Genomic DNA, 27,804 nt, shown 5'->3' on the forward strand with positions numbered 1-27,804 from the left:
TACATATAAAGAAATTAAGGCAAACAGGATTAAGTGGATCATATAGTATCTGAGGCTGGATTTGAACTCAGGTCTTCCTGATTCATCTGTAAAAATAAACTGGAAAAAGGAAATGGCAAATCCATTCCAATATCTTTGCCAAGAAAACCCCATATGGGGATATAAAGAGTTGATTGAATATGGCTAATAGACCAAAAAAAGGCACATTAGCTCTCCTGAATGTAAAATAAGGAGTTTATTAAAGATGTTCAAAAGTTTTTCCCACAGTCACAATCTTTGATTCTAATCACCCATCACAAATGCAAAACCTCTTTACAAGCATCTAGATTTAGAACCAAAACTGAATCCCCAGTGAGTAATTTCCTCAGGACCACTTAAGTGGTCATTGACAGAATCAGAATTCCAGATGAGGTTGCCTAAACCCAAATCCATTATTTTTATTTTCTGTTTATAATATTACATATTCCAGGATAAAAAATAAGAACATCAAAATCAAAAAAGAAACACTCAAAGTAGGTACTGCAAGCCAAACTCCATATACTAGCAGTCAAAGGAATTTAATGGTAATTTACAACAATATCAATAATCTTCCATTGATATGCCACTTTTCTTTTGTGCTAAATCTCCCAGTAAATAAGCAATAACAATAGCTTATTACAAAACTGAGGTTTAATAATTTTAGATACTGCTATTTGTACTGATTTTTAAATGATTTCATATGTTTTTTTCATTTAATACTAACAATCTTTTTTTTTTACTATATCTCCAATACTCTGTCAGAACCATAGAATTGGGATGCCTAAAAGAACAATAAGGGCCCCTAAGTAATCACCTATATTCTTCCCACCTCCTTTTATAAATATTAGTGGCAGAGTAAAGGCTATAAACAGACTTGAAATCTAAGACTCTTCATACATGAGATTGGAAAAGATATTTTTTAAAAAGTAAAGATGACAGAGTAAAGGCAAGGACTTCTCTCAAGCTCTCCCTTAAACTCCTCTAAATATCTTTAAATGATGATCCTAAACAAATTCTTAAGCAATAAAACCCACAAAAAGATGGAGTAAAACAATTTTACAGTTCAAGATAACTTAGAAGATCAGCAGGAAAAATCTGTCACAACAGAGCGAGAGTGGAGCACAGTCCCACACAAGAGCGAGAGTGGAGCACAGTCTCACACAGGCTGCACCAGCACAACCCTGATCCCGGCAAACCAAGAGTGTGACTTGGTAGTCAGTGAATCAGCAACACAGCAAGAGTGGCAGATTCCAGAGCTCTTAGTCAAGAGATGGTAAGCCAGTCAAACAACTGGAAAAAAAGGAGATTATAGGGGTCTCTTTGCTACCACTGAGACAAGACTCTGTTGCTTTGTTCATATTCGGATCTGGGTAACAGTCTCACAGGAAGAGCAGCACTAGTATACCAGAGCTTGCAGCTGTAGTAGAGTTGGGACCCTCCTCACAATTTTAGAAAAGAAAAGAGTCCTTGTTGTCTCTCATAAACTACACAGGCCAGGAGAGCAGTAAACACATGTATCCTTAAATTATAACACCTTGGAGGAAATGAAAATTTATAGATCCCTAGAAGTATCTATGGAAAAAAAAGCTGCATAAAACCTCTAAAGCTTGGGACAATGTCCCCTCTACCCTGGAAATAGGGCCCCACTTTAACAAAGAATTAAAAGTTAAGTAATAGACTGGGGAAATGAGCAAACTATTCTGACCATAGAAAGTAACTATGGTCACAAAGAAGAGCAAAACATACACTCAGAAGATAACAAGATTAAAGCTCCACCATCCAAAGCCTTCAAGAAAAATATAAATTTGTCTTACACCGTGGAAAAGCTCAAAAAGGATTTTGAAAATAATTTAAGGAAGGTAAAGGAAAAATGGGAAGAGAAATGAGATGCAAGAAAATCATGAAAAACAAGTCAACAACTTGAAAAAAGAAACAAAAAATATGGAATAAAACAATGCTTTAAAAAACAGGCCAAATGATAAAGTACAAAAAGCCAATGAGGAGAAGAATGTCTTAAAAAGCAAAATTGGCCAAATGGAAAGAGAATGTGAAATGTCTCATTGGAAAAACAACTGGCCTGGAAAATATATCAAGGAGAGATAACTTTAAAATTATTGTACTACCTGAAAGCCATGATCAAAAAGAGAGGCTACATAACATCTTTCAATAAATTATTAAGGAAAACTACCCTGATATTTTAGAACCAAAGGACAAGGCAAAAATGAAAAGAATCCACTGATCACCTACTATAAGAGATTCCAAGTAATCTTAGCTATTATGAAAAAAAATGCTCTAACTCACTATTGATTGAAGAAATACAAATTAAAACAATTTTGAAGTATAACTACCTATCTACTAGATTGACTAATAAATGACAAATTTTGGTAGGAAGGAAGGAAAAAAGAAACATTGATGCATTGTTGGTGGAGTTGTGTATTGATTCAACCATTCTGTAGAGTAATCTGGAACTATGCCCAAAGGCTTATAAAACATGCATACTTTTCAACTTAGCAATACCACTATTAGGTATGTATTCCAAAAGAAATGAAAAACAAAAAGAAAAAAGGGCGTATATGAACCAAAAAAAATATTGATAGCAATTATTTTGGTTATGGCAAAGAATTAGAAATTGAGGAGATATCCAGTAATTGGGAAGTGGATGAATAAATTGTGGTAAGTGATTTGATAACTATTCTCAGCAATACACTAATCCAGTATAACTCTGAAGGACTTAATGAAAAGTGCTATCCATACCCAGAAAGAGAACTAATACATATTGAAGAAAACTCTATTTGTCTTGAGGGTTTTTTTTCCTGTTTTCTTTCACAACATGACTCTTATAAAAATATTTTGTATGACTACACATGTATAACCTATATCTAATTGCTTGCATTTTCAATGGGAGTGGGAGGGGGAGAAGGAGGAAGGGAGAGAATCTGGAACTCAAAGTTTTAAAAACAAATGTTAAAAAATGTTTACATGTAACTGGAGGAAAATCTTAAAGTAAAATAAATTTTACATCATAAAAAAGATGATTCTCTACCTTCCAAAAGCTTGCAGCCCATTTGAAAAAACAAAACCACCCCAAATGAAACTATTCAAATTCATCCATGAATAAACATTTCTCAGACAGATGCTGCAAAAGGACAATATTTGGGCTCAGAACTAAATAGGATTGCTTTTGGAACATTGCACAGTACCTTTAATGACCTTGCCAAGCTTTATTTCTAAAACAAAAGCCCATCCTTTTAACACAAATATTCGTCCAGAGATGCCAGGCAACTGAAAGTCATAAAACACTACAGCTTCAGAATTAAATCTGAGGATCACACAAAAGGGTCAGAATTGCTCATGGCAATTCTGAAGCTGTAAGACATTACTAAGAAAATGCACCATAAAGAATATGAAGAAGCATAAAAGATGTCATCAAAGAATTGTTACATCAAAAAAAAAAACCAAAACCTGAGTCAGTCCAGCAAGGAATTACCAATGGAGAGTCTGCATAATAGATTATTATTCTCACCATGTTTTAAGATTGCAAGGAAGACCCCTAATGTGTCAGATTGTTCCCTTATGTTGATTTAGAGAACATGGGCAGAAATCCATGGACCACACAGACGTATATGGGTTTTAAACTACATCCATCAGTAGATAGAATGACTAGTTATTTGAAACAAAGATCTACTGGAAAAACCCACTGGAATATAAATGGAAAAACTTTGTGGTATTGGCAACAAGTACAGCAGGAAGTAAAAAAAAAAGAAAAGAAAGATATCGAGGAGGGAAAGGAAAGTCAGAGAAACTTTCATGGAAGCATGAGTCAGTGGAAAGAGTTTAGGATTCAGAGTCAACTGGGACTTGGAATTGAATGCTACTTCTGACATTGATTGACTGTGTAGTCTTGAGCAAATCATTTTACTTTTCTGAGCCTCAGTTTTCTGAAAAAACAATAGAAAAACTTGGCTAAATGGCCTAGAAAGTTCCTTCTCATTACAAATCTATGATCCTATAAAAATGAGACATGATTTAGTCCTTGGAAAAATTGGTAGGATTTGTGTAGGGATTCCAACTAGGGATAACAAATAGAAGCAAAAACAAAAAATATGAGGAGAGCAGTTAAGTCAGATGAGTGTTAAAGAGTAGCGGAAAATGATGCTGGATAGATAAGTCAGGCTTAGTTGTCCCATCCAGACTGAAAGCTTATGAAAGCCATATAGAAGAATCTATGATCAATATACTTGGTGATAGGATACGAGTACTGGCTCCTGAACAAGGGGACTGAGTGACATGATAAAAAATAGTATTTTAGAAACATAAGTCTGACAGCCCTATGACATGGGATTTGAAATTTGTCATTCAATCAATGAACCCATTATTTGTCAAGGACAGTGCTAAGCATTGGGGATATAAAGACAGAAGGGGTAAAAGTCTGCCTTTAAGAAGCCTCTATTCTATGAGAAGAAAGAATAATTTTTAATAGACTTGTGATGGAGAAAACCATTTGCATCCAGAGAGAGAACTATGGGGACTGAATGTGGATCACGACATAGTATTTTCACCTTTATTGTTTGCTTACTTGTTTTTGTCTTTCTCATTTTTTCCCTTTTTTATCTGATTTTTATCATGCAGAATGATAAATGTGGAAATGTGTTTAGAAGAAATGCACATGTTAACTATATTAGATAATTGGATATATTGTCTAGAGAAGGGAAAAAAGGGAAAGGGAGGGAGAAAATGTAAAAGTTTTGCAAGGCCAAATTTTAAAAACTATCTTTGTGTGTATTTTGAAAAATAAAAATCTATTATTTTAAAAAATAAATAATCCCCTTCAAAAGAAAGAAAGAATTTTAAGAAGTTATTACACTAATACAATGAGCCAAAGAGGACTTTCATGAAGGTATCAACAATGGCAACACTGAAGGAAAGAATCTGATAAACGTACCAAAGAACAAATGACAGAACTTATTTGTAAATTGGAGGCATAGGATGAAGCCAAGAGAAAGGTAAAAAATAAATTAAAACCAAACATTCAAGCACTTGCTAAGCACTAGGACCTTTGTTAGCTACTGGGAAATACAGGAAGAATAATAGAATCCCTGATAGAAATGGGGTAGATGGGAAGTGGAGCACAGTAAGAAGTAAGTAGGATAAGATGATAAGTTTGAAGTGATGTCAGGACACCTTAAAAAAATCATCTTGTGTATTTCTGTATATTTGGAAGCTGGATGTTACCACTGGAGATGTAGTGATGATAACCTCTGAAAAATCCTTCAGTCTAACTCCATTTACGTAGTAAATCAATATTAGCTTATTAGCTTTCTCAGGTATTTCAAGCCAAAAGTAATCATTCATTTTTAGTTTTTACATTGGATTTGAATATGCCTATCCAGAAAATTTTATCACCCAGAAGAAAAGGAAACTTAGCAGTGCTACAGTGGCAATTCTTGATGCAAAATTACAAGTTTGGAAGGCTTCAGTTTCCTGTGTGGTTTTGTTGTTTAGTCTCTCCATGAAGTAATTCCAGCTTTCCTTTCTTCTTTCTTTTTATTCCTCTTTTGAATAAAAACCTTGGTTTAAAACAGGGTTTCTTAAATTTTTTGCACTCACAACCCCTTTTTACCTGAAAAATTTTACAAGACTCAGAGAGAGAGAGAGAGAGAAAGAGAGAGAAAGAAAGAGAGAGAGAGAGACAGAGACAGAGAGACAGAGAGAAACAGAGAGAGAGAGGAGGGAGGGTTTTATGTGTGTATGTATATATATATATATATATATGTGTGTGTGTGTGTGTGTGTGTGTATATAAAACATATGAATTCCTTGTACACAGCAAAATCCAAAATGGTTAAATTTAAGAGAAAATTTTCCCATTCCTTTAGCTAATTTATTCAAAGGTAAAGAAGTTCTTACCTATAAGTGGTTTTAGAGAAAAAGTTAGTACTCAAAGTTAAAGCAGAAAGAATTCAAAAATCTTATAAAAGTGAATGTTGAAAACTACATATAATTGAAAAAAAAGTAAAGTATTTAAAAAAAAAAAATTTTAAGAATTACAGTAGAGAAGATCTCCAATCATCCTTAACTTTTCTTCTATAACTAAAAATACTTCACCCAAGATTTTGGAAGTGTTTTTGTGTTTTTGAAGGAACTATACACTCAATAGAAAGGAATATGTGGTCTATGGAGGCTACCTGGATGTCTACTATCACAAACATCCATATGCTAATTTCTCTGTCCCTGTTTCTGTCCCTTTCTCTAGAGGTAGCAATAGTTATAAGCACACTGAAAAGTCACAATTAAGATTTCTTATCAGAATCCCGTCTGGGAAAGATTTTAAATTTATAGCTGAAATCATGAATACATACATAGTAAACTATTTTACATTTTAGGGGTTAGTGGACAAGTATTAATTTAGTGTTCACCATATTCCAAGCATTACACTAAGTGCTGGGATACAAAGAAAATAAATACAGGATCTCTGCCTTCAGAGAGCTCACATTCTAATAAAGGAGAGAACATGAAAATATTAAGGTACTTATATAAGTGTCAATAGAAGGTAATCTGGGAGAGCTTGCTAAAAGACAGGATGGTATGCTCTGGAAAGCTTCTTGCAGAAGGGAGGCCTTGAGCTGAATCTTGAAAGAAGCCAGGATGTTAGTAGGTGGAGGAGGTGAGGAAAAAAAGCATTTTAGGCATAAGGAACAGCCAGTGCTAAGGCGAAGAGTCAGAAGATGAAAAAAAATTTGAAGAATTCCATAGTGATTTCTCTGTTAACACAAGTTAGAATCAACTAGTCACTCGCTTAGGAGACCAAAAATACTTGACTTTAACCTAATTCACTTTGGCTTTATATTGGGTCTATTTATAAGAGTCCTTGTGTTCCCATTGTGTGAATTTATTACTGTATTTCTAAGGTTTTAAATTGTTTGTGAAATCTACATACAAAGAGAAGTTAAACAATTCTTAAAATATCTCAGTACTTCATGGAGAAGTTGAGTAATTCTTAAAATATTTCATATTAACTAGTTACTGTCCTTAGAATAAATACTTAATCTTCAAGTATTAGTCCCACATACTGTGATAAAGCTGGAGAGTAGGGCTTTGTTGGAGAGTTTAGCAATTATAAAACATTTAAAAGAAATTTTTAAAATTTCTTTTTAAAAAAGAAATTGATTTGGTTTGGTTTTCACCAGTGGCTGCCCATTTTCATTTTTTTAGGTTTTAGATTTCACCACTAAAATCTTTGCCAGGGAAGTGCAAACTCTGGTAGGTCCAAGCAAAGAAAAAAGGCTTAAAACTTGTCTAGTTAAAGATATCATTTCTTTAACTGGCAAGTTCATTTGAATAGTTAAATTAAATGCAAAATGCAGCTTAGTTCACCTGATATTATACCCCAGACATCCTCCACCTTGCTAGGAGACCAAAGATCATGCTCTGGAAGACACTCTTTCGTCTCTGGATCTCCTACCTTGGACACCCCTTTGTCTTCATTGGTGAGGTATCACATAATATACTATATTGTGCCTAATGACAAAAACAGGGCCAAAATCAATATGAAAACATGAAAAGAGAAGCAGTCCTTCCTCTTTCCATCCCTTTTGGCCTTCCAAAGTCTGAAAGAATCTCAGCATTAAAAACATCTAATCCAACCTGCTATTTAGACAGAAATCCTCCGGATAACTTCCCTAACAAATGGCTCTCTGGCTTCCATTGGGAGAGGAGATTGACTTCCTTCTGATATAACACATTCATCTTTGGATAACTCAATTTTTAGCAAGTTGCTTCTTGCATCAAGCAGAAATCTTCCTCTCGGCAAATTTGCTTCACTCTTAGTCTCCCTGGGGACTCTTCTTTCAAGCTTGAAAGTTTTTCAAATGCTTCAAGATAGTCCTGGTGTATTGCCTAAGTCTTCTATTCTCTGGACCAAACCAATTTCTTCAGCTAGACATAATAAAAATGGTTTCAAGTACCTTCATTTCCTTATTAAATATTCTTCTTGAAATGTGGTGCTTAATATATTGGATTACTTGCTGTCTAGGGGAAGGAAATGAAAGGAAGGGAGGTTTTTCAAGAGTGAATGTTGAAAACTATCTTTGCATGTTTTTGTTTTTGTTTTTTTAAATAAAAAGCTATTATTTTAAAAATATGTTTAGCATTAGATACAATGAGCTCTATAAGGACAATCACATTTCCTGATATGGGCCTGTATCTCCATTATGTAGCCTTTAAAGACTCAAATTGAACTAGGTGGGGGTGTGGTGGATAGAGCATTAGACCTTGAGTCAGGAAGACCTGAATTCAAATCAGGCCTCAGAAATTTATGACCATAGGCAAGTCACTTAATGTCTGTCTGCCTCAGTATCCTCAATTATACCTTCCTTTGCTTATTGTGAGGATCAAATCAAATATTTGTAAAGCACCTAGCACACTGCAGCATGTAGATGGTTCTAAATAAATACTTGTTTTCTTTCCTCCAAAATCACCAAGACCTTTTTCTTTTCACATGAATTGGCTTCTTGCCCTGTCTCTTCCATCTGAGTAGCTGTTATTATTATGATAAATGGCTTTACATTTTTAATAATTAAATGTCATCTTGGTAAGTTTCCACTTATTGTTCTAGCCTGTTTAAATCATTTTTCGAATCCTGATGCTATCATGCAAAATAAGCATGGCTGGATGGCTCAGTGGATAGAATACTGGACTCCATTTTAAAACTTACTATTTTCATCATATTTTATTTTTCAAGCTTGCATCGATCTTAAATCTCACTTTCTACTTCTTCCGACCTTTGGTCCTTTTCCTGTATTGTGGGACTGAGCAGAATAAATCTAATCCCTAATCTTCAAGTGCTTGAAAACAAATCCATCTTATTCCCATCTCCATGAGCACTGCTTCTATCATTCCATGTACACATGCCCACATATCAAATCGTCTTATTTCTAGGCTAATGACTTATGACATGGTCCTCAATTCTGGCACCATATTGATTGCCCTAATCAGGACACACAGCTGAAGTAAGCTAGTTGAGATCTGAACAGGAGGAACACACACACACACACACACACACACACAATGCTAAGTGTCTAAGGGAAGATTCAAATTGCAGTCTTCTTGAATCCAGGCCCAGTACTCTATATATCCTTTGTACCAATTGGATGTCTATGATCTAAATCTAGTGGACTTATCGGCCCTTTGCTCTAAAAACAATTTGTCAATAGAAGCAGAGATGCCATTAGTTTTTTTGGGTGACTGTAATATTCACATTCTTATCTCATATTAAGCATGTAGTCCAACAACTTCTTACTCTGCCCTGTGAGATTGGTGCAACTAAAAATCACATTTTATTTGATTTTTGCTTGTTGAGAGCTTTGAGTCTTGGCTCTTTCATGCAGTTTTACTTAAAACAATCACCTTTGCTCATCTACAAATCTGGGAAGCATGCTGTAGATAAATCATCTAAACCACTGATAACAAGTATTGAACAGAACAAAAAATCCAGGAAAAGATACTAAAAATACTACTTCCATATACCTAGAACCATAGTTATCTCATTAATAATGGTAACATTTATATAGCAACTACTTATGATGTGCTAGGCACTTTGATCTGTTCAACAATTGTTGGAGATAGATGCTATTATTACCCTCTTTTTATAGATGAGAAAATTGAGGCAAACAGCAGCAAAGTGACTTGTCAAGGTTACACAAGTAGTAAACATCTGAGGATAGTTCTTATTGCATTACTTCATTTTTAAAGTATCTCCTCCATTTTTTTTGGGGGGGGTGGCCACTACTTTTCCTATTTTCTATTACACACCAAAACTTCTTTTAAGTTTTTAAGAACTCTGATTTTATTCCACAGTCCTTTTTTAGTTGGGTGTTCTTTCCATTCCATTCTGATGTCTTAATGGTAGTTATTCCAGAATTGCTGTCTCCAAGAGATCTCTCTTCCATCCTTTTTTTTAACCACCTCTTCCACAATATCCCACACTAAAGTTTTTCTACATGGAGGGAATTGGAAGGGAGAGATAGGAGATGCTTGTTTCTTCTATATTTATGACTTTTATACAAGTCTTTTCCTTTTAACAAATATATTTATTCAAATGCACATTCAAAATAAATTTATTAAAATACAATGACTACCTCCAACACCATATATTTTACATTTCATATCTCCCTGGAGAGATACATTTTGCTAACAATATAAAATTCAACTGACTTTTTAGGTTTTCACTTATATTGATGTATTGACTTCATATATTTTCTACTGGTTCTGATTATTTCACAATGCATCAGTTAGTTCAAGAACTCCATGTTTCCTTGTCATGTCTGATCTATAACAATCTAGTGATTATACTAATCACTAATCTGGGTAGTATTTAGCCTAATCTTAAGTAACAAACCCCCCACCAACTGTGTTTCTACACTTCCGGAGTTTTAACAAGCTGTATGCCATGTGTGATTCTAAGCTAATATTGAATACCTTATGAAATCTTATTTTGAATAAAATGTATCATTTCCTCCTGACTTAGTTCTTCCTTGTGTGGCATGTGGAGGTCACAGTATCTTAACTTATAAGTACCTTTGTGATGGGAAGGTGGCCCCTTACTTTCCTTACTGCTAGTCCTGGCTCTGTTCTATAACTTAGGGGGTACTGAGGGGTAGTTGGCCACCCACGGTCTCACTTACCAAACACTAAGGGAAATGAGGGGACCTGGATGCCATGCCAAGTTCCCACCAGCACTAATCTTTCCATGCCCCATTCAGGGTAGTGGTCCTAGCACAGAGGTTATCGAGAGAATTGGGACTTTGTCCTATGGGGGGGATGGGAAGGTGAGATTGCAGTTGTGCTGAGGTTGAAGCAATTGTAATTTAAATGCTTGGCTGAATCAAAGTGGGGTGTTTCACCTACTTAATCTTAAAATCCTTCATCCTAAAGTAATATGATTGGGGGCTGAATTACAGAAGATGGAGCATATAATAATTCAGCAGGGGGGAACCCTTAGGAAATGGCTCAAGAAGCGAAACAAATGAAATAAAATCTTAATTTATTGGAACTCTTATTTATATACAGTACAATTTTCCAAAGTCATGGGAAATATCACTTAAATAGTTAGCATGTCAATCATATAAAACAGCTAGAACCAAGGTAGAATAGAAATATATACAATTATAATACATCAAGTGCTTTCAACAGTTAGCTGGATCTCCTTTAATTAAAAGTTATTGTCATATACAACACAATTTTCCTAGTTAAAATGAACATTGTCAAAAATTCATCTTACAAAAATGATAAAAGCAGTGATTGGTAAAGCACTGCCCATGATTGTAATTGATTTTCCTATAATACAATGCACCCTTCTTAAAAGAAAAAAAGACATTGTACTCGACAATAATGCCTAATCCACATTAGCTCTATCAACAACAGACAGGCCTCATGACCAGATCTGTTGCCCCAGTAAGGATCACATTTTTTTTTTTTTTTTCCAGTTCTCTCTTTGGTTCCTTCACCAGGCTCTAAAAACATCTTTCCTTCCTAATCAATTTAAACCAAGTCAGTTTTAAATGACTAAAGGGAAGATTTTGACTAAAACAATAAAAATTAATGTAGCTCAGCTACCCATAGCATTAAAAATAATTTTAAAAATCTATTTCTGTTTTAAGGGCATAATTAATAGACTTTTTTGTAATAGTAATAGTTTGGATACATTAATAAGTTCAAAGTATTTAAATGTCCAAAAGTACTGAAGAAAGTTTTTATTCACTCAACTGATTAGGTACCATTTATTATCTTTACCCTTGGATAACTTTTTTTCAATCTTTGATGCCAGTAAAAACTATGCACTTTGATAAAGTTATTTAAAAACTATTGTAAAGTAACATCAATTATATATTCATTTTTCATAAAGCTTTTATCCTAAAAACAAAAACATGAAAATTTTTTCCTGGACCCTAACTTTTAAATATTAATACTTTCAAGTCAATGACAGGGAAGGAGAGAAAAGAGTTCAGTCATTTTTAGATATTCACTTTCCAGTTATTACTATATCTGAAAAACTGGCTACAGATGGCAAAAACAGTAACAAAAACTCCCTAAGATTTATTTAAAGAAAAAGGTTTAGATTTTAATTGAGGCAAATTTGTTCTGTGGCTTAATTAAAGTTATCTTATATTTCTTACTCTCAACTTCAAAGCTAGTTTTAAAGGTAAAGGTCATTGCTTGAAGGCAAATGTTTCTGTTGTTTCAAGATTTAGCTTGAAAAACAAAATAAAAACATGGTAGTATAAGCTTCTTTTTTACTAGACAGTAATGCTTTAAAAACGGCATCGACATTTTTGTTTTGTACCAAAAAAAAAAAAAAAAGGCACCATCAACCATATCCATAGACTACCATAGCTGCGGCATATGATACTGGAAAAAAAAGGCCATTTTTGATTGTAGGGGGAAAAAATTAAAGCATTCTAAAGTAGGGAAACATAGTCAGATCATATAATCCTCATATAGGTTGAATGAGAACCATAAGTAGCAAGTCAAAGCTTTATTTTGCATTCAAAGCCTGTCTTTCCTGAGCATGTTAACAGGTAAAAATGCTTGTTGAAATGAATTACATTAACATTCTAAATAAATACTGGATATCTGAATGCCTTAATTTAGTTGGCTTCCCCCCCCATTAAAAAGTGAGTCTTACAGAAGAGGAAAGTGACTAAACATATATTTTGACAAAAGACTATAAAAGCCATCTTCCAAATATCTTCATTACCATTCTCTACAATCTAGAATATGGCAATATAATATCTGAAATTCACTAAGGCATTAAAATAGCAATTCAGTCTCAAGCTATATTTAGGAATCAAGAAACTGGGCCAAATTTACTGAGGGAATCTTAACCTGAACTTACCCTTCCTATCTATTGTAAAAAATAAAGAACACTATGTCTGATGGTGTCACACAAAAATAAAGATGGATTCTGTTACCCATCTTACAGGAAACAACAAAGCACAGTTTTACTACTTGTTTTGTTATATATTTAAGATGCCCACAACTCTCATCTTTGTACAAATTCTTCATTTTTAGTAAAATATCAAAACTTAAACCATTTTTGTATCTACAAAAGGGCACATAATTTTTTTAAAGTAAAAAAAAAGTGCTCATCTTCATATTATAGCAATTCATAAATCCCTATTATAGCAAACAAGTTTCAAGTAAATACTAATAATTAGTGCTTTGATTTTCCAAAACAAATTTTCAAAAGAATTGTTATTTCATGTAACCAGATATCTCAATTATAGGTAACTTTAAAATATCCATTTTTTTTATATGAAGACATATGCTGAAATGTAGCTACTTGAAATAATCATGGCTTAACCACTCATAATGAAGGAAAAAATCCAGGGGCAATAATCTGATTTCAAAGAAGTATTTTTAAAGTATTCTTTAAGATACCCAAATACTTATTTCTTAAGAAAAAAATCTAGTATTCCTTGTGTTTATTCTTTTAAGTGCACTAAACAATTACCAAAAAAGGGACCATGAAATGAAATTATATATACCTGAGAGGTAATATTTTATCCAACATCTTAGAGTACTAGCAGGAAGAAGATAGAAAATAGGGTTAAGTGAAGGATGCAGACTCACTTTAAGCCACTTGGAAATTCTAAAATCCCATAGATTCAGCATGAGCTGCTTTGCATTGGAAGAAATTTAAATTGATTGACCTTCCTAAAACAAACACTGGAGTTCCTTCTTCACTTGGTGAAATCAGATAGCTTTTGGGGAGACTAAAATAAGAACACTCCATTCAAAATTTAATAAGTGATCAGAGATTTGCTTAGCATTGCTAGACTTGATTGATTTTTTTGAACATGTTGGGAGAAAAAGATGAACTAGTGAGGGGCATAGAACTGAGGTATAGCATAGCTAAAATACATTAAACTGCATAAAATCTTTATAAAAAAAAAGTTAATGCTGGAAAATGTTTTATGGTGATTGCTGTAGTCATCAAGTCAGCTAAAATGCTCATAATGGCAGCATTTATAAAAGCCTGAGGACTGATTCTGTAAACCATCATAAATACTTAAGTAGGGAAAAGTTATAGGGATTTACAAGTACTACAATTCTTACAGGAAAGACAGAAAACACCTTTTGTCAAATCTTTTTGCTATGGTAATACATCATATTGACTTATCTGACTGGCCATTCATGGAATACTGCATTAAAAAAAAAAAAAAAAAAAAAACCCTCAACCACTAGGCAAATATTTACCTATTTTAAAATTCTGAGGATAATGGATATTAGGATATATACCAAAAATGCAAAATAACTCGCCAAAAATGTTTCAAAAGATGAGGACAGCACAATATGTTGGTCACCATTCAACTCTTAAGTTAGGCAATAATTATGTTTCATTATCCCCACTCTCTTATTTACTGGCCCTTAACTGTACATTTCACCTTTAGCCCTTTGATATATCTCTGTCCTTCAATTCAAATGAGGAAGAGAGGTTGTTTCATTCAATGTTTTCTGACAGTGTACAGCTAACTCACTTTGCATCAGAAAAAAAAAAAAAAAGTGCAAATTAAGATGCAGATTTTACATTTCAGGTACATTTAGCCTCTACAAGTATTGAAATAAGAGGCCTTTTGCATATAGTGGTGAATGTGAAGGACAGGAAAAGCCTGGAACTTCTTTTTGGTCCTCTTCTTTTGTTCCTACTTTTTTCTAGTTCACTTCAAAACATGGACTTCATCTCAGCAATTGAGACCCAGTCCTGTCCAGTGGTCAGGCACCATTAGGAAATACTTGTCCATTGCTTCACAAAATCTAGTCCTATACAATTCTGGAGAGACTACTGTTGGCATCTTACCTAAGAAAAAGAAATAAAGGAGGGAAGGGAAGAATGGAACAATTAATTGACAAGCAGGCTATTAGAGCAGATAATGTTCATCCTTATACATGAGCTGCCCACATATACCAGAAAAGCTCAGATCTCTAATGCCATTTAGATATTTCTAAAGTAATAGCACATTTTCTGTCATCATGACTTTATTATAAGAGAATAACAAGTTTTAATTGAATTAATTTTGAACTAAATTAACAAATCAACTAAGCTGATATGTCACCTTATTAGGTTATACACTTAACAAGCTATGGGACTCTGGGCCAAAATAAATAACTTCTCTTGACCTCAGTTTCCTCATTTATAAAATGGAGAAAATAAAAGCATCTTCCTCACAAATTTAATGTGAGGATCCAATGAAAACATGTACGAAGCATTTTATATCAGATTCCTGATTTGAGGTCTACATTTTGCTTAGAAAGTCTTATCAGAAAAGCTAAACATATTTGCCTAACTATACAAGGCATAGTCAATGAAATTTTTTCTACAGTAAGAAATGCTTCCTTGAAATTAAGAAGCAATAACAAAAAAGGGCATATCCTGAATAATCCTAGGAATGGGAGAAATAAGGGCTAAAATATTTACTCTTATGAATTTTTGAAGATGAGAGTAAAGTCTTAGTATTAAGGAAAAGGAATAAGTAGATCCATCAATCACAGAAGTATTGGCTAAGTAACTATGTTCAGGCAAAAATTGGAGATTACAAGGAAAGGCAAACACTATCCCTGCCTATCCTCAAAGAGTAAAGGAAAAGTGAAGAAATAAGTATAAAGAAATAAATGCCCAATTACCTTGGCCTCCTAAAATTCCTGATGATTTCACTACCATTTCAAGCTTTTTGTCCCATGTAAATGTTCTAATATAATCTGTCAAAAGAAAAAAAGGTAAACAATAAAGTGGAATTTAGAAATGCAATTTTTTTTTTAAATTGTGACTTTGGGGAAAAGATAGAAGACAGAAGGTAAGAAACTTTTGGGGGAAAACACAACAAATTATATGTTCATCAGGGTTCAGTAATAATCTACAGTATAAATTTCAATTTGTGTCATCTTAATAAAAGCAAACTATATATTTACTTACCAATAATTCCAACTACCAGTTCATTACTTGTATCATCTCGTCCCACCAGTAAAGAATAGTCTATAATGAGGTGACTGGATAGAAAATGGGAGTCACTATGAATAGATGCTCTCAGCACAGCTTTGCAATGAGACCGGATGTATAAAGGGTTATCTCGAACCATCTTTAAGAGATTTTCATCTAGCAGAACAACATCACAGCTCTCTTTCCCAGTGTCTGTTTTCACATTACGGTTCCTAAGAGAACCCTTCAAATCAAAAACCTGATTTAAAAAAAGAAAAATTTTAATTCACTAAAACCCTCTGAAGTTGATGTGTTTAATCATATCTTGTAGCAAATGTCAAGTAATGTAATGAAAAATGTGGGGAGCTTTGCATGGATTCAAATTCTGCCTCTGTGACATATATTAGCAAGCAAAGGCAGCTACATCTATGACAGAAGAGAGTTTCCACATAAAGAGTTTTTACACCCAGGAAATCACAGGTCTAGTCTCACTCATCTCCTACAAGAGGCCATTTAATAAATCAGCAAAACATAACCATACATTTAGCATTATCTGTACAGACACCTAAAAAACGTGATCAATTTACTGGCATGAATTATATCATTAAATTGTAGGAAGTCTGCTTTAATATATTACTATGATTTGCTCAAGAGGTTTAGCAGGTCAAAAATTTCTGTAATCATAAAGACCATAAAAACCATAGCCATAAAGAACTAGTTAGTGTGAAATTGGTCAGCAGTCTAATTACTGAATCACTTCACATAAAAAATTTATTATAACTTACTATATTGAGGTGTCTGCAGAAAGGTACCAAACAGGCCACTCTATATAATCCAGAATACCTTACCTGTGCCATCTTTCTTCCATAGAAGAGATTTTCCATGACCAAGAGATCTAGTTTCTTCTCAGTATTATTCTGAGAGTTCTTATAACCAATTCGGTAAACCCCAAGAATTTTGGCCAGTGCTGTGGGTCTCTAAACAAAAAAAACAAAAACAAAAAAACCAAAAAAAAAACAAAAAAAAAAAAATTATTCAGAGAGAATATCTGAAAATTGTTAAAACTTAAGTATATGCATTTTAATGTTTTAATAAATCCCAAAATATGTTCAACTGTTACTGACAAGTTAGATGGTCTGAGAACTCAAGATAATTGTATTATGTGAATTACATATTTGAATTATAGTAACAAAAATAAAATGGTAAGTTTTTTCTCTACATCAATCTTACCCAATATGAATTCTTTGAGAGATTTTTCCAGGCATGTTGTTTTTCAAAAGATAAAAGATACATAGTCCCAAGTGGTGTCTTAATAACTGTATGATGCTAAAAATCCTATATAGCATTAAGGGTATATGGAAGAATGTAAAAGGATGGGAAAGCATGGTTGAGTTTCAATTTGTACTGATGGAGAGGATATCCACATCAAAGTACTCAAGTACTTGATAAGAAAGAGTGTTGATGCTAAAATGACATTTGAAAGTTTACAACATTTTCTTTTGTAAGACACAAGAATGAAAAGTATTTATTAAACCCTTAATCAGTAAGCTCTGAGCACTACTCAGAGGATACAAATACACAAGGCAAAATCATGCCTATTTTCAGTGAATATACATTCTAGGAGATGAAGTCTGGGCAAAGGAGAAAAGACCATCACACCCAATGGAAGTAGGATAGATAAAAAGATGGTGATCAAAGTAGAATGAAAGCTGGACTACCTCATATAATCCTTATAACTGCTCTCTGAAGTAAAGAGCAGAAAAATTCTTATCCCTGTTTTACAGATGAGAACCTGAAGTTCAAAGGTTGAAGGGAGCTATCTGACATTACACTATTAGTGTGTCAGAATTTGAACACAACTTTTCCAAAGACAAAATTTAGATCTTTTCTTTCCAAGTATATCCTATTCATATCTATTTGGATTTTTATTTTTATCCTTTTTAAAAAATCAAGGTTCCAGATATTGGAGAAGGACAGCAGAGAAGCACAGAGAAATCCAGTATATGCAAAAAAAGTCTGTTTTGTTCCTACCTTCTGTTGTACAGCATTAGTAATATAAGTGAAGTAGTGTGGCGCAAAGTCAAGGAAAGACTGGACCTCCAGGCGGGGCATCTGCTTCAAAATGAATCTGTCATCTGAAAAGTTCCAATTTCATATGTTCACAAAATCTCTCTCACTGGTTTGTTTGTGTGTGTGTAAAAAGTTAGATACAAGATGATGGCCCTTTGTACCCAGAAACTCTGGAAACATCTACTTAAGCATAAAGAAGGTTGTAACCCCCCAAAGGTAGGAGTTCCTACGAAATGATGGATCCTATGTAAACATTTAAGGATGTATATAAAACATAAATACAAATATGCAATATCTACATTTATGTCTAACTTCTCTGCACCTAATAAATATTAAGTCATTTAATTAGATAAATAATTCAGGGTCTGAAATAGTTTAATGGGAATATATTTATATATTGACAGTGCTTAAATCTTGAAGAGACTCAATGTAAACCATTTCAAAAATGCTGGACAAATCTACGTCAATTACTTTAGTTCTTTAATCTTAACAATGTATACATGTTTAAGTGAATATCCATGTATAATTTTATATTATAATGACATATGATATATAAGATTAGGTAACCAAAGCAAGAAAATATATATAATTTCTCACCATTATAACTTAACTTTCCTATTAAGCTTGAAGGCACCATCTTTCCATCACCCAGATTCATATATACAATGTTATCCCTGCCTCTCCCTTGTTTCTTATCTCCTATAACCAATTAGATTTCAGATCTCTTCCATTTTATGTATCCAACATCTCTCATTTCTCTCTCCTGTCTACTCACAAAACCATGACTTAAGTTCAGTGCTTCATTACTATTTCCCTTATTTATGAAAGAAATATTCTAAGTGATATTCCTAGTGTTTTCTCTACAAGTAATCCTTCACACATTTTATGTATACATCTTATTCACACATAACATTACTAAGACTCAAATATAACTAAGATTCAAAATCCTACTCAAAAACCTTCAAAGACTCCCTATCACCGGATAAAATACAAACTTCTCCTCTTTGCATTTAGAGGCCACCACAATCTTGCCCCCAACTACCTTTGTAAACTTATTTCATACTATTCACTTTCTTATAATCTACATTCTAGACAAATTGGACTGCCTACATATTCCCCAAACTCAGCATTCCACTATTCACTTCTGTACATTTACGTATGCTATTCTCCACTCCTGAAATGTATTTCCTTATGTCCACCTCTGAGAATCAATATCTTCCTTACAAGCTCAACGCAGATGTTCCTCTGTTCTGCAGATAACTAGATCTTCTCCACTGGTAAGTGTTCTCTCTCTCCTCTCAAACTGCCTAATATTTGCTTATCTTTCTAAACATCCCCCTGCTCCTCCAGTAAAAGTTAAGCCCCAAGTGAGAAAAGACTGCTTCCTTTTTGTCTTTATATCTCCAGGGTTGGTAGATGCTTAATGTCCATAGAATTGAATATAGAAGTGAATAAATGCTAGGTGGCACAGTGGATAGAGCACCAGCCCTGAAGTCAAGAGGACCCAAGTTCAAATCTGACCCTAGACACTTAACACTTCCTAGCTGTGTGACCTTGGGCAAGTCATTTAACCCCAATTGCCTCAACCTCCCCCTAAAAAGAACTGAATATAAACAAAAAATATATACACAGAAAAAGAGAACCTTGTGTGTAAACAGCTATATGATCATACATATAGATACATCTAACCCTGAGGGATATAAAACTATTACAGATATTTGATGGTTACACATGAGACCATTTTTCACACAATACTAAATAATTCATTCATCTATTTCGTGGTTATTATCTAAAATATAGAGAAAAGTTGTAAACAGAATATTATTTTCTTAGTTATAGAGCTAGAAAGAATATTAAAAAAAACACATGAAAACTTTCATTAGGCTAATGGGGTATGACTTAGGGGCAAAAGGCTCATCTCAGAGCCAGGTAGACCCGAGTAGGGGACTCACTTATGACAGGTAGATACCTCAGCAAAATCGCTTAATCCTTCAGTGGTCTGGGTAACTCCAAAACTAAAGTTACAGGGGGCAGCTAGGTGGCGCAGCCCTGAATTCAGGAGCACCTGAGTTCAAATCTTGCCTCAGTCCCTTAACACTTCTTAGCTGTGTGACCATGGGCAAAGTCACTTAATCCCAGCCTCAGAGGAAAAAAAAAAAATAATAAAGTTACAGACTGTCAACTGATATTGACAGAGGAAGTTCTTCACTAATACTGATAGAATCACATGTTGGACAAAAAAAAAAATTGACCCCCAAACGACACCCATATGCCCCCATCAGACACATGATAATCTAGGCTTTTTCTTTTCTTTAAAGAAATATGGCCTGCTACTACTACTGCTACTAATGGCCTACGATATCATCAAAACAGAAATTTTTTACTAATCTAAATTAGTTTTCTCCGAGTCCTTTTCAAGTCATCTAGTTTTTAGGTAGAGAGTACCATCATCATAAAATGATGTCGCTATTTCCTCATCTTCAAGTTAAATACATTTGATTTGTTTTAGCTTTCTTCATTAATCTACTCAACTTTCCCTTTTCATCTCTCTCCAAGGTATTCCATTTCATTTTAATTTGCGGAACCCAGAATCAAATATATGTATTTAACTAATGTTTATTCAAACCATTACATCCCATAAAATGCATATTGCTTGCTATGTCATATATATCTTCAAGTACAAGAAGGAAAAAGTTTCTTTCTAAAAAACAAAATTCTTGTATCATATACTTCAATACAAGTTGCTTCCTAAACCATAAGATTATAGAATTTAGAGAAACAATTTTAGCAATATCATAATCTAAGGCCCTCATTTCATAGGTGAAAAAAGTGAGATCTCATAAGAGTGAGTGAATTGTCCAAGGTCAAACCAGTAGGATAGTAATGAGTAGTTAGAGCTTAAACTCAGATCTTTCAATTCCAAAGTTTTATTTTCCACTGAATCAATGTTTTCTTCTGGTGATACACACCTTTTAAAAAAAAAAAAAAAAAAAAAAAGATAAACACTATCAACAAAGTAAATGGCTAACTTACCTTCAGTTACATAAAATGCAGCTCCCGACTTTCCACCCCTGGCTTGCCAGGGCAAAGAGTGAGAAAGGGAACGGATAAAATCCTCTTCACTGCTCCCCAAGATTACTTCCCGCATCTTATGAAATTCTCCAGCATAATAGAGTCGGCAGTAAAATTTGGCATTAGCATCAGAAAACTCTATGAACAAATACAAAGGAGGAAAGAAAACTTTGTAAATCAAAAATAAGACATTTACCTTCCAAAAAATACAAACAATTCATTTCTTCCAAAGCCATATGCAAAATGACAGTTTCATTATTAAGACCATTCTTCTAGAGCATTATCATAATTCTGCCAAGGAAATGTTCAGAAAGAATAAAGGGCATTTTATGAACAGGCACATACTTTTAGGACAATTAAGAACAAATCAAAGCAGAGTCAAAAATCAATTACCTTTTTTTACAGTGGTTCTTGAATCTTATTTTAAAATCATACACATTATAATTTTAAATTATTCTTATCATTCTTTATGAAATCTTTCAAACTCTTAATAACTTCTTACAGCAAAAAAGATATCAGATGTCAATTACTACATGAAATCTTACATCATATATGATTCTACTTAAATATAAAGTTACCCTTTTAACCAGTTTCATATCAGCTTGCATAGGCTTATTTGTCTAGTTTTATCACATATGGTAAAATAACCAATTTTGTCTTTTTAAGTCAGAAGATCTGGAAGAGATGATAATTTGCATGACTACAACCCTCAAAACTACCCTAAATGATTCTATACTTACGAAGTTCCACATGAGGATTTGCAAGTTGCTTTTTTTGGGTTTCTCCTCCATCTATTTCATCTGAAAAAATTATTTTAGGAACACTAAAGTAATTTTCATACTAGATGCCAATTAATTTTCAAAATTAATCAATAGCATAACATAATACAGTTTTAGTCTTAGAAAGAACTTATTCTCCTTGGCTTTTAAACATAATACAGTTTTAGTCTTAGAAAGAACTTATTCTCCTTGGCTTTTATTTAAACAAACAAATCAAATGAATTATCAGCTCAGTTAAATTTCTAGCTAAAATACAAATTCTACCCATACTGCAGCAAATTGGAGGTCAATCTTTCTCCGAAGATTGCCCTGCAGAATACATTATATTAAGAAAAAGAAATAACTTAAAAATTCATTTCTCCTTCCATGCATGAAATGCTCTCATGACTCACCTCCTCAAATTTTGGAATGTCCAGTTCCCTTCAAGGCTTATTTCATGATATTTCCTAACAGTAAGTCCTTCCTGATAGCCCCTGTTGGGACAGTTTCCCCCAGTTTCCAATGAAATTATCGTCCCTGCAATTGTTCATCTGTTCATGAATTCATTTCCACAATAAAACATTAGTTCTTTAGGAGTAAGGATTGTTTTGGAGTTTTTTTCCTACCTTTATATTAATCACCCATAATTCAAAGCCTGGCATAGAGTAGGCACTTATGGTTACTGAATTAAACTGATTGCAAACATTGCTAATCATTTACAAACAGCCAAGCTTTTATTTTTGCATTTTCTACATTTCAAAATTTATCTTTCAAAACAGAGCAATGCTTTAAGGATAATACTTATAATTTTATATGCCTTAAGCAACCCATAAAATGAGAGCTGGAGTCCATTTAAATTTGAGTTTTTTTAAAAAAGGGCCACAAAATTATTCTTCAGGGTTATCTTAGACCATCTACTCATATTCTAAGTCTGTACCCAAAATATTCAATAGGTAATGTAAATGAAAAATCAAAATGAGAAAAATATTCTAAATTGTGCAGTGAATTATGAAAAAGGAAGTATAAAGCTTATTGAATAAACAGCATTACTTTGAAAATTCTGGCAAAACTCAGCTTTCTATATTATAAATTCAAAGCTTTACCACAAGAGTAATAAGCACATACTGTCCATCCAAGTAATGTAAAATAACTAAACTGAAAAACATTTTATTGAACTTCACAACTCTGAACACACCTTGAGGTTCCATTCCTTGGTTCTCTGCCCCTTCTTTACCCATCTGCCCAACTTGGTAGTAGGCACTATCTGCTCCGCGTAAAGTCTCCTTCTTTTGGGAAGACAGGTCAGGACTTTTCCCTCCTGTACCACGGAAGAAAGACAACACTCCCGAAGCCTTTTTGGCTAAAAACAAAGTAAATGAATAATAATTTACATTATTAAATTAATAATTAATTTAATAATTGTCATCTTGTCACTTTATCTACTTGAAACTCAAATATCTGAAATAATTCCCTGAATGGAAGGAGGCATTATACAAAGATCAAAGTCACTGAGTTTTACTAAAACTCTCAGATTCATGTTTTATGGTTTCTTATGATATGTGATATGCTCCATTGCCCTGCACAATCAGTCAGCTGTTCTCATAGTTAAGAGGCATGGAACAAGAGAAACTACTCTGAGCCACAAGACCCATAATAGGCTGTCAACAGCAGTTCCGGAGAACCAACACAATGACTGTCAGTCAAAACAACATTATACTTTACATCAGCCAGTTAGCATATAAAGCTTACAGTCAAAATTCTAATAATTCAACTGACAATTTTTTTTAATAATAAGAGAATTTACAATTACTAAGCACTAACCTTAGTAATATCTGTAATCATTCTGAAGAATGGTAAAAATCAAGTTTTACTTCTGCTACATGTGTTTAGGGTGAGAAATACGGCATGATTTTTTACTTTTATTTTTACAGACTTCATTTTTACTCTAGCATTAACTATTGTTGGTTTTAAGCATCTCTATTATGTGTGATCTCAGATCATTTGTTCTTTATATAAAATCTACAAGAAACTGCATACTTTATGAAGAGCTTATAGTTGTACAAGAAAAAAGGCAATTATTCGCTAGCACTTTGACAACAAAATAGTTTATACAAATGAAAGAGGTTATTTAAAATTCCATAATTTTAGGAGACTAAGGCAATGCTTATATTATATAACTAAGCTTCAAAACCACTTCTCAAAAGAATAAGGCGGTATAAGACTTACAAATCAGAGGAATTTTGTACAAATCAAACAAATCAGTAGCACCTACTATATGTTAAACACTGTGCTGAGTATTCAAAAACAACAAAATGAAACAGTGCCTAGTCCCCAGGAACTTCCATGTCCCAGGTTGCAATGTAAGCACATTTAAATATGTGTGGAATAAATATTAATACAACAGTGAGGGGAAAGCACTAACATTTGGAGGAGACAAGGAAAATCTTTGTGTAGTAGGCAATACCTAAACTGAGTCCTGAAGGAATGGTACAGAAGACAAACAGTTGAGAAAAACCAAGGGCAGTTTGGCAATGAGAAACTAGACAAGTAGAAAAAAGAATAATGGTGCAATTATATTATAGGAAGGGAAGTTTAGAAGAAGAAGGTTTGGGGAATCATATGCAAAGTTCTTTTTTTGGACAGATTGAACTTAAGAGGTCTATGGGATATCCAGAATGAGATATCCAAAAGGCAGCTGGTGATAGACAACTGGAGCATGAGAGGCCAAGGAAGATATATGGAGGTCTGCCAGTCATCTGCATGTATTCATGGGAACTGATATGGTCAACAAATAAGTGCAAAAGAAAAAGAGGCAAGAGAACAGGGCAAAGAAAGAGTTGGAGTACACAGAGAATTCAGTAAGCATGACATGGATGATGAGTCAGGCAAAGAAGATTGAGAAGGAGTAATAAAGCAAGTAAGAGGAGAAATAGGGGAGAGAAGTGTCACAAAAACACAGAGAAGTGGAAATACCAGGAAAGGTTGGTATAAAATGTAGCAGAAAGGTCAAGAATAAGAAAAAAGGCATCCAAGTTAGAAATCACTAATACTTTGAGAAAAACAGTACCAGTTAAATGATGTGATTGGGGAAGCCAAATTGCAAAGATTTGGGAAGGGAATGGTGGATGAGGAAGTGGAAGCAAAGAATATGTATTTAGTTTTTTCTAAGACTCTAGTTGAGAAAGAGTTAAGCAACTGCTTAAGAGCATAGTGGAGTAAGAGGCTATTAAGCATGAGGAGACATGCACATATTTTATAGGCAGTGGGGAAGAATAATTAGAGAGAAAAAGGGAGTGACTGAGGAGGCTCTCTGCTGGAAAAAATGGGAAGAGAGAATACAGGACATGAAGAGAAGTTGGCTTTGTTTAGAAGGATGGTCACATTATTAGAAATTGGAGTAAAGAAAAGAATAGAGGATTGATATCAAGAGGTTTTATGATAGATAGGGATAAGAGAGAGCTCACTGAAAATGGTTTCATGATAATATAGTTCCTTTAGCAAAGACTTACCTATTTCAAAATTTCAAAACTAAAAGCCAAAAGAAGTAAATGCTCTTGCTGATCATTTCTCATTTGATTGTTTTTCCTTGTTCGCTAACACCTATCAGTACATGTTACTGCAGCTAGAATAACAAACTAAGCCAAGTATTTGTGCTAACACAGCAGCTGTACAATCTTACCTGGCTGAGGTTCAGCTTCCACTGGTCGACTTGTTGATCCCCCTGCAATCTCTGGTAATCTGACAGGACTGCTACTCTTGGGTCTGCTGTCCAAAGTACTAAAATGTCAAATAGAAATGAACTGTCGACATCAATTTATACATTTAATTCATAGCTTACAGAAACACAGAAAATTGGGGGGGGGGGGGGGGGGGAAGTGTTGTTTTTTTTTTATTGGTACAAAAAGAAAGTAAGATATATTAAATAAGCTGTTTGCTCCCCTGATAGCTCTTTTAATTATTATTTCAGAATCAGGAACTTTTTCTTGGTTATGGTTTAATTGTACCTTTGAAAATCCTACTTAGATGCTTCACTCCAGCATGACAGTGGCCCAATATTGTTAAAGGGATTCGAATATACATTAAAAGTTCTAGCATGTTCTACCAAGCTAGAAACAGCTTTAAAACTGACTGTATTTGATGTCAAGGGTGCAGACAAGCTAAGTTTGGACAATAATATCTTCATAAGGTGAATGATAAATGATAAATTGTTTTGGATGGACAACGACCATTTTGTAAGGCAGACAGATCTTGGGGACACAATGCAAAGAAAACAAACTTGAGGATGAAGTAAAATTTGAGGAGAATATGTTCTGACCTCTAAAGTGTCAGACTTTTCAGGACTGGAAAGGAAACTAAGTGATAAACAATCATTATTTTTTTTTTTTAATTATACTGCTTAAGACACAAAGACAAAATTTTACCAAACTATTTCAGTGACTGGATTTATTTTCCCAAATTCTTCCTGAATAAATTTAGTTCATTCAACAAATCCTGAGTTTTAATGGGGGGTAAAAAACAAACAAAAAAAACCCAATTAAGTTCTTTCACTTCAGCTAGCTAAACTGTATTAGGTAAACCTAATTTAGTAAAAATCAGTGAATTCATAGGTTTAACCCTAGATGACAAAGAAAAAATTCTCAGCTTAAGGGAAAAGAAATTAGGCTTGCCTGTTAGTAACTTGATCATAGAAATCACTTTAAAATATAATGCTAACAGTTAAGTGAAATTAAATATTTTATTTATCAAGCTGTCAAATCAATTTCAATAGCAGTGATAATATCAAATTTCTGAGCATTTTAGAACATTAAACAAGACCAAATAAGATCTAGTTCCCAAAAAGTTTCTCTTAACTTTTTCAGAAAATTTTCTTCTTTTTAAAAATATTTTTTGGAAAGTCAGGCTGTATTATAACTAATTTAACAAGTAGCATTTCTAAATGAAAAATAAACAAATGGGAGTAACAAAATCCTGCAGACTTGAATAATTATGCAATTACCAGGCAAATTCCACTATACCATCCTCCAAAAGACTGTTCAGGATTATATTGTCATATTAGAATTGTTTTATCAAATAACACTCAGAATAAGTGAGCCATCTTCTCATCATATATCATCTTCTCATCAAGTATATCATCATAAGTGATGATATACTTATTTTAGTTTTTAATTTATAATATAGATAAAAACTTCATTTTTAGAAAAAAATTTACAAACCTGCTTGCTTGTAGCACCTCCTCAGTAGTATTTCGCAGAGACACTTTGGATAATTCATCTAAGGCATTTTTGTACTCCTTACAACTTAAAATAGAAAGAGATAGAAAAATGTTTAAAATATTTGAATAGAACAGAGAATGTTATAACTAGAAAATCATCTAACGCAATCTATTCATTTCATAGCTTGGCTTTCCACTTTAAGCAAACTTAAAAAGCTGTCAGGAAACCATAATTCAAAAGTTCATCTAGATTGCCTAAGGAAATCTAAGCTTGAGGAAAGAACAAGCTTCATATAGTTGTTCATAACTCCCTCCAATTCCATAAAAATATCTGATAATTACAAATGCTTAGTCAATAACCTTCAATTGAAGCAGATATTTCCATATCAATACAAAAAGAAACAATATCACCTTTTTAAACATAAAAAGGCAGATGCCTTCCCATTGAAATAAAATTTAAAATAAAAAAGGCAATTTTAAATTCAGTCATATCAATGACATTTAATATAAACAATTAGAAAATAAACATTCAGATATTATTTTAGCTATAACACATAAATGGAAAAAACAAAAGAAGTCTCAAAAGCACTGAAAATTATCATCTTTTTACAAGACAGGAAAATATCATGGGCAGTACTTATAGCACAAGGGACATATCATGGAATAAAATATATTGTCAAGTCTGCTAAGTGAAATTGCTAG

General features: G+C 33.4%; 1 protein-coding gene across 7 annotated transcripts in view; it reads right to left on the bottom strand.

Moving 5' to 3' along the window:
* Positions 1 to 11,041: 11,041 nt before the first annotated feature.
* Positions 11,042 to 27,804, bottom strand: part of PIKFYVE (phosphoinositide kinase, FYVE-type zinc finger containing) — a 106,574-nt gene continuing 89,811 nt past the window's right edge. For 6 of the 7 annotated variants that reach the window (XM_074298874.1, XM_074298873.1, XM_074298875.1 and 3 more), the window contains 10 exons: positions 27,104 to 27,187; positions 25,570 to 25,667; positions 23,086 to 23,250; positions 21,873 to 21,932; positions 21,094 to 21,270; positions 18,022 to 18,125; positions 16,839 to 16,967; positions 15,988 to 16,249; positions 15,699 to 15,773; positions 11,042 to 14,874 (listed from right to left, as the gene is read on the bottom strand). In XM_074298874.1, the coding sequence (XP_074154975.1) occupies positions 14,759 to 14,874; positions 15,699 to 15,773; positions 15,988 to 16,249; positions 16,839 to 16,967; positions 18,022 to 18,125; positions 21,094 to 21,270; positions 21,873 to 21,932; positions 23,086 to 23,250; positions 25,570 to 25,667; positions 27,104 to 27,187 (1,270 nt within the window). In that variant the 3' untranslated portion in view covers positions 11,042 to 14,758. Of the gene's footprint in view, positions 14,875 to 15,698; positions 15,774 to 15,987; positions 16,250 to 16,838; positions 16,968 to 18,021; positions 18,126 to 21,093; positions 21,271 to 21,872; positions 21,933 to 22,004; positions 22,428 to 23,085; positions 23,251 to 25,569; positions 25,668 to 27,103; positions 27,188 to 27,804 lie in introns of those variants that run through there. The other variant, XM_074298878.1, reaches the window with a different exon arrangement.

This window comes from Sminthopsis crassicaudata, chromosome 3 (genome assembly GCF_048593235.1).
Source record: "Sminthopsis crassicaudata isolate SCR6 chromosome 3, ASM4859323v1, whole genome shotgun sequence".
In the NCBI taxonomy this organism is placed as follows: Eukaryota; Metazoa; Chordata; class Mammalia; order Dasyuromorphia; family Dasyuridae; genus Sminthopsis; species Sminthopsis crassicaudata.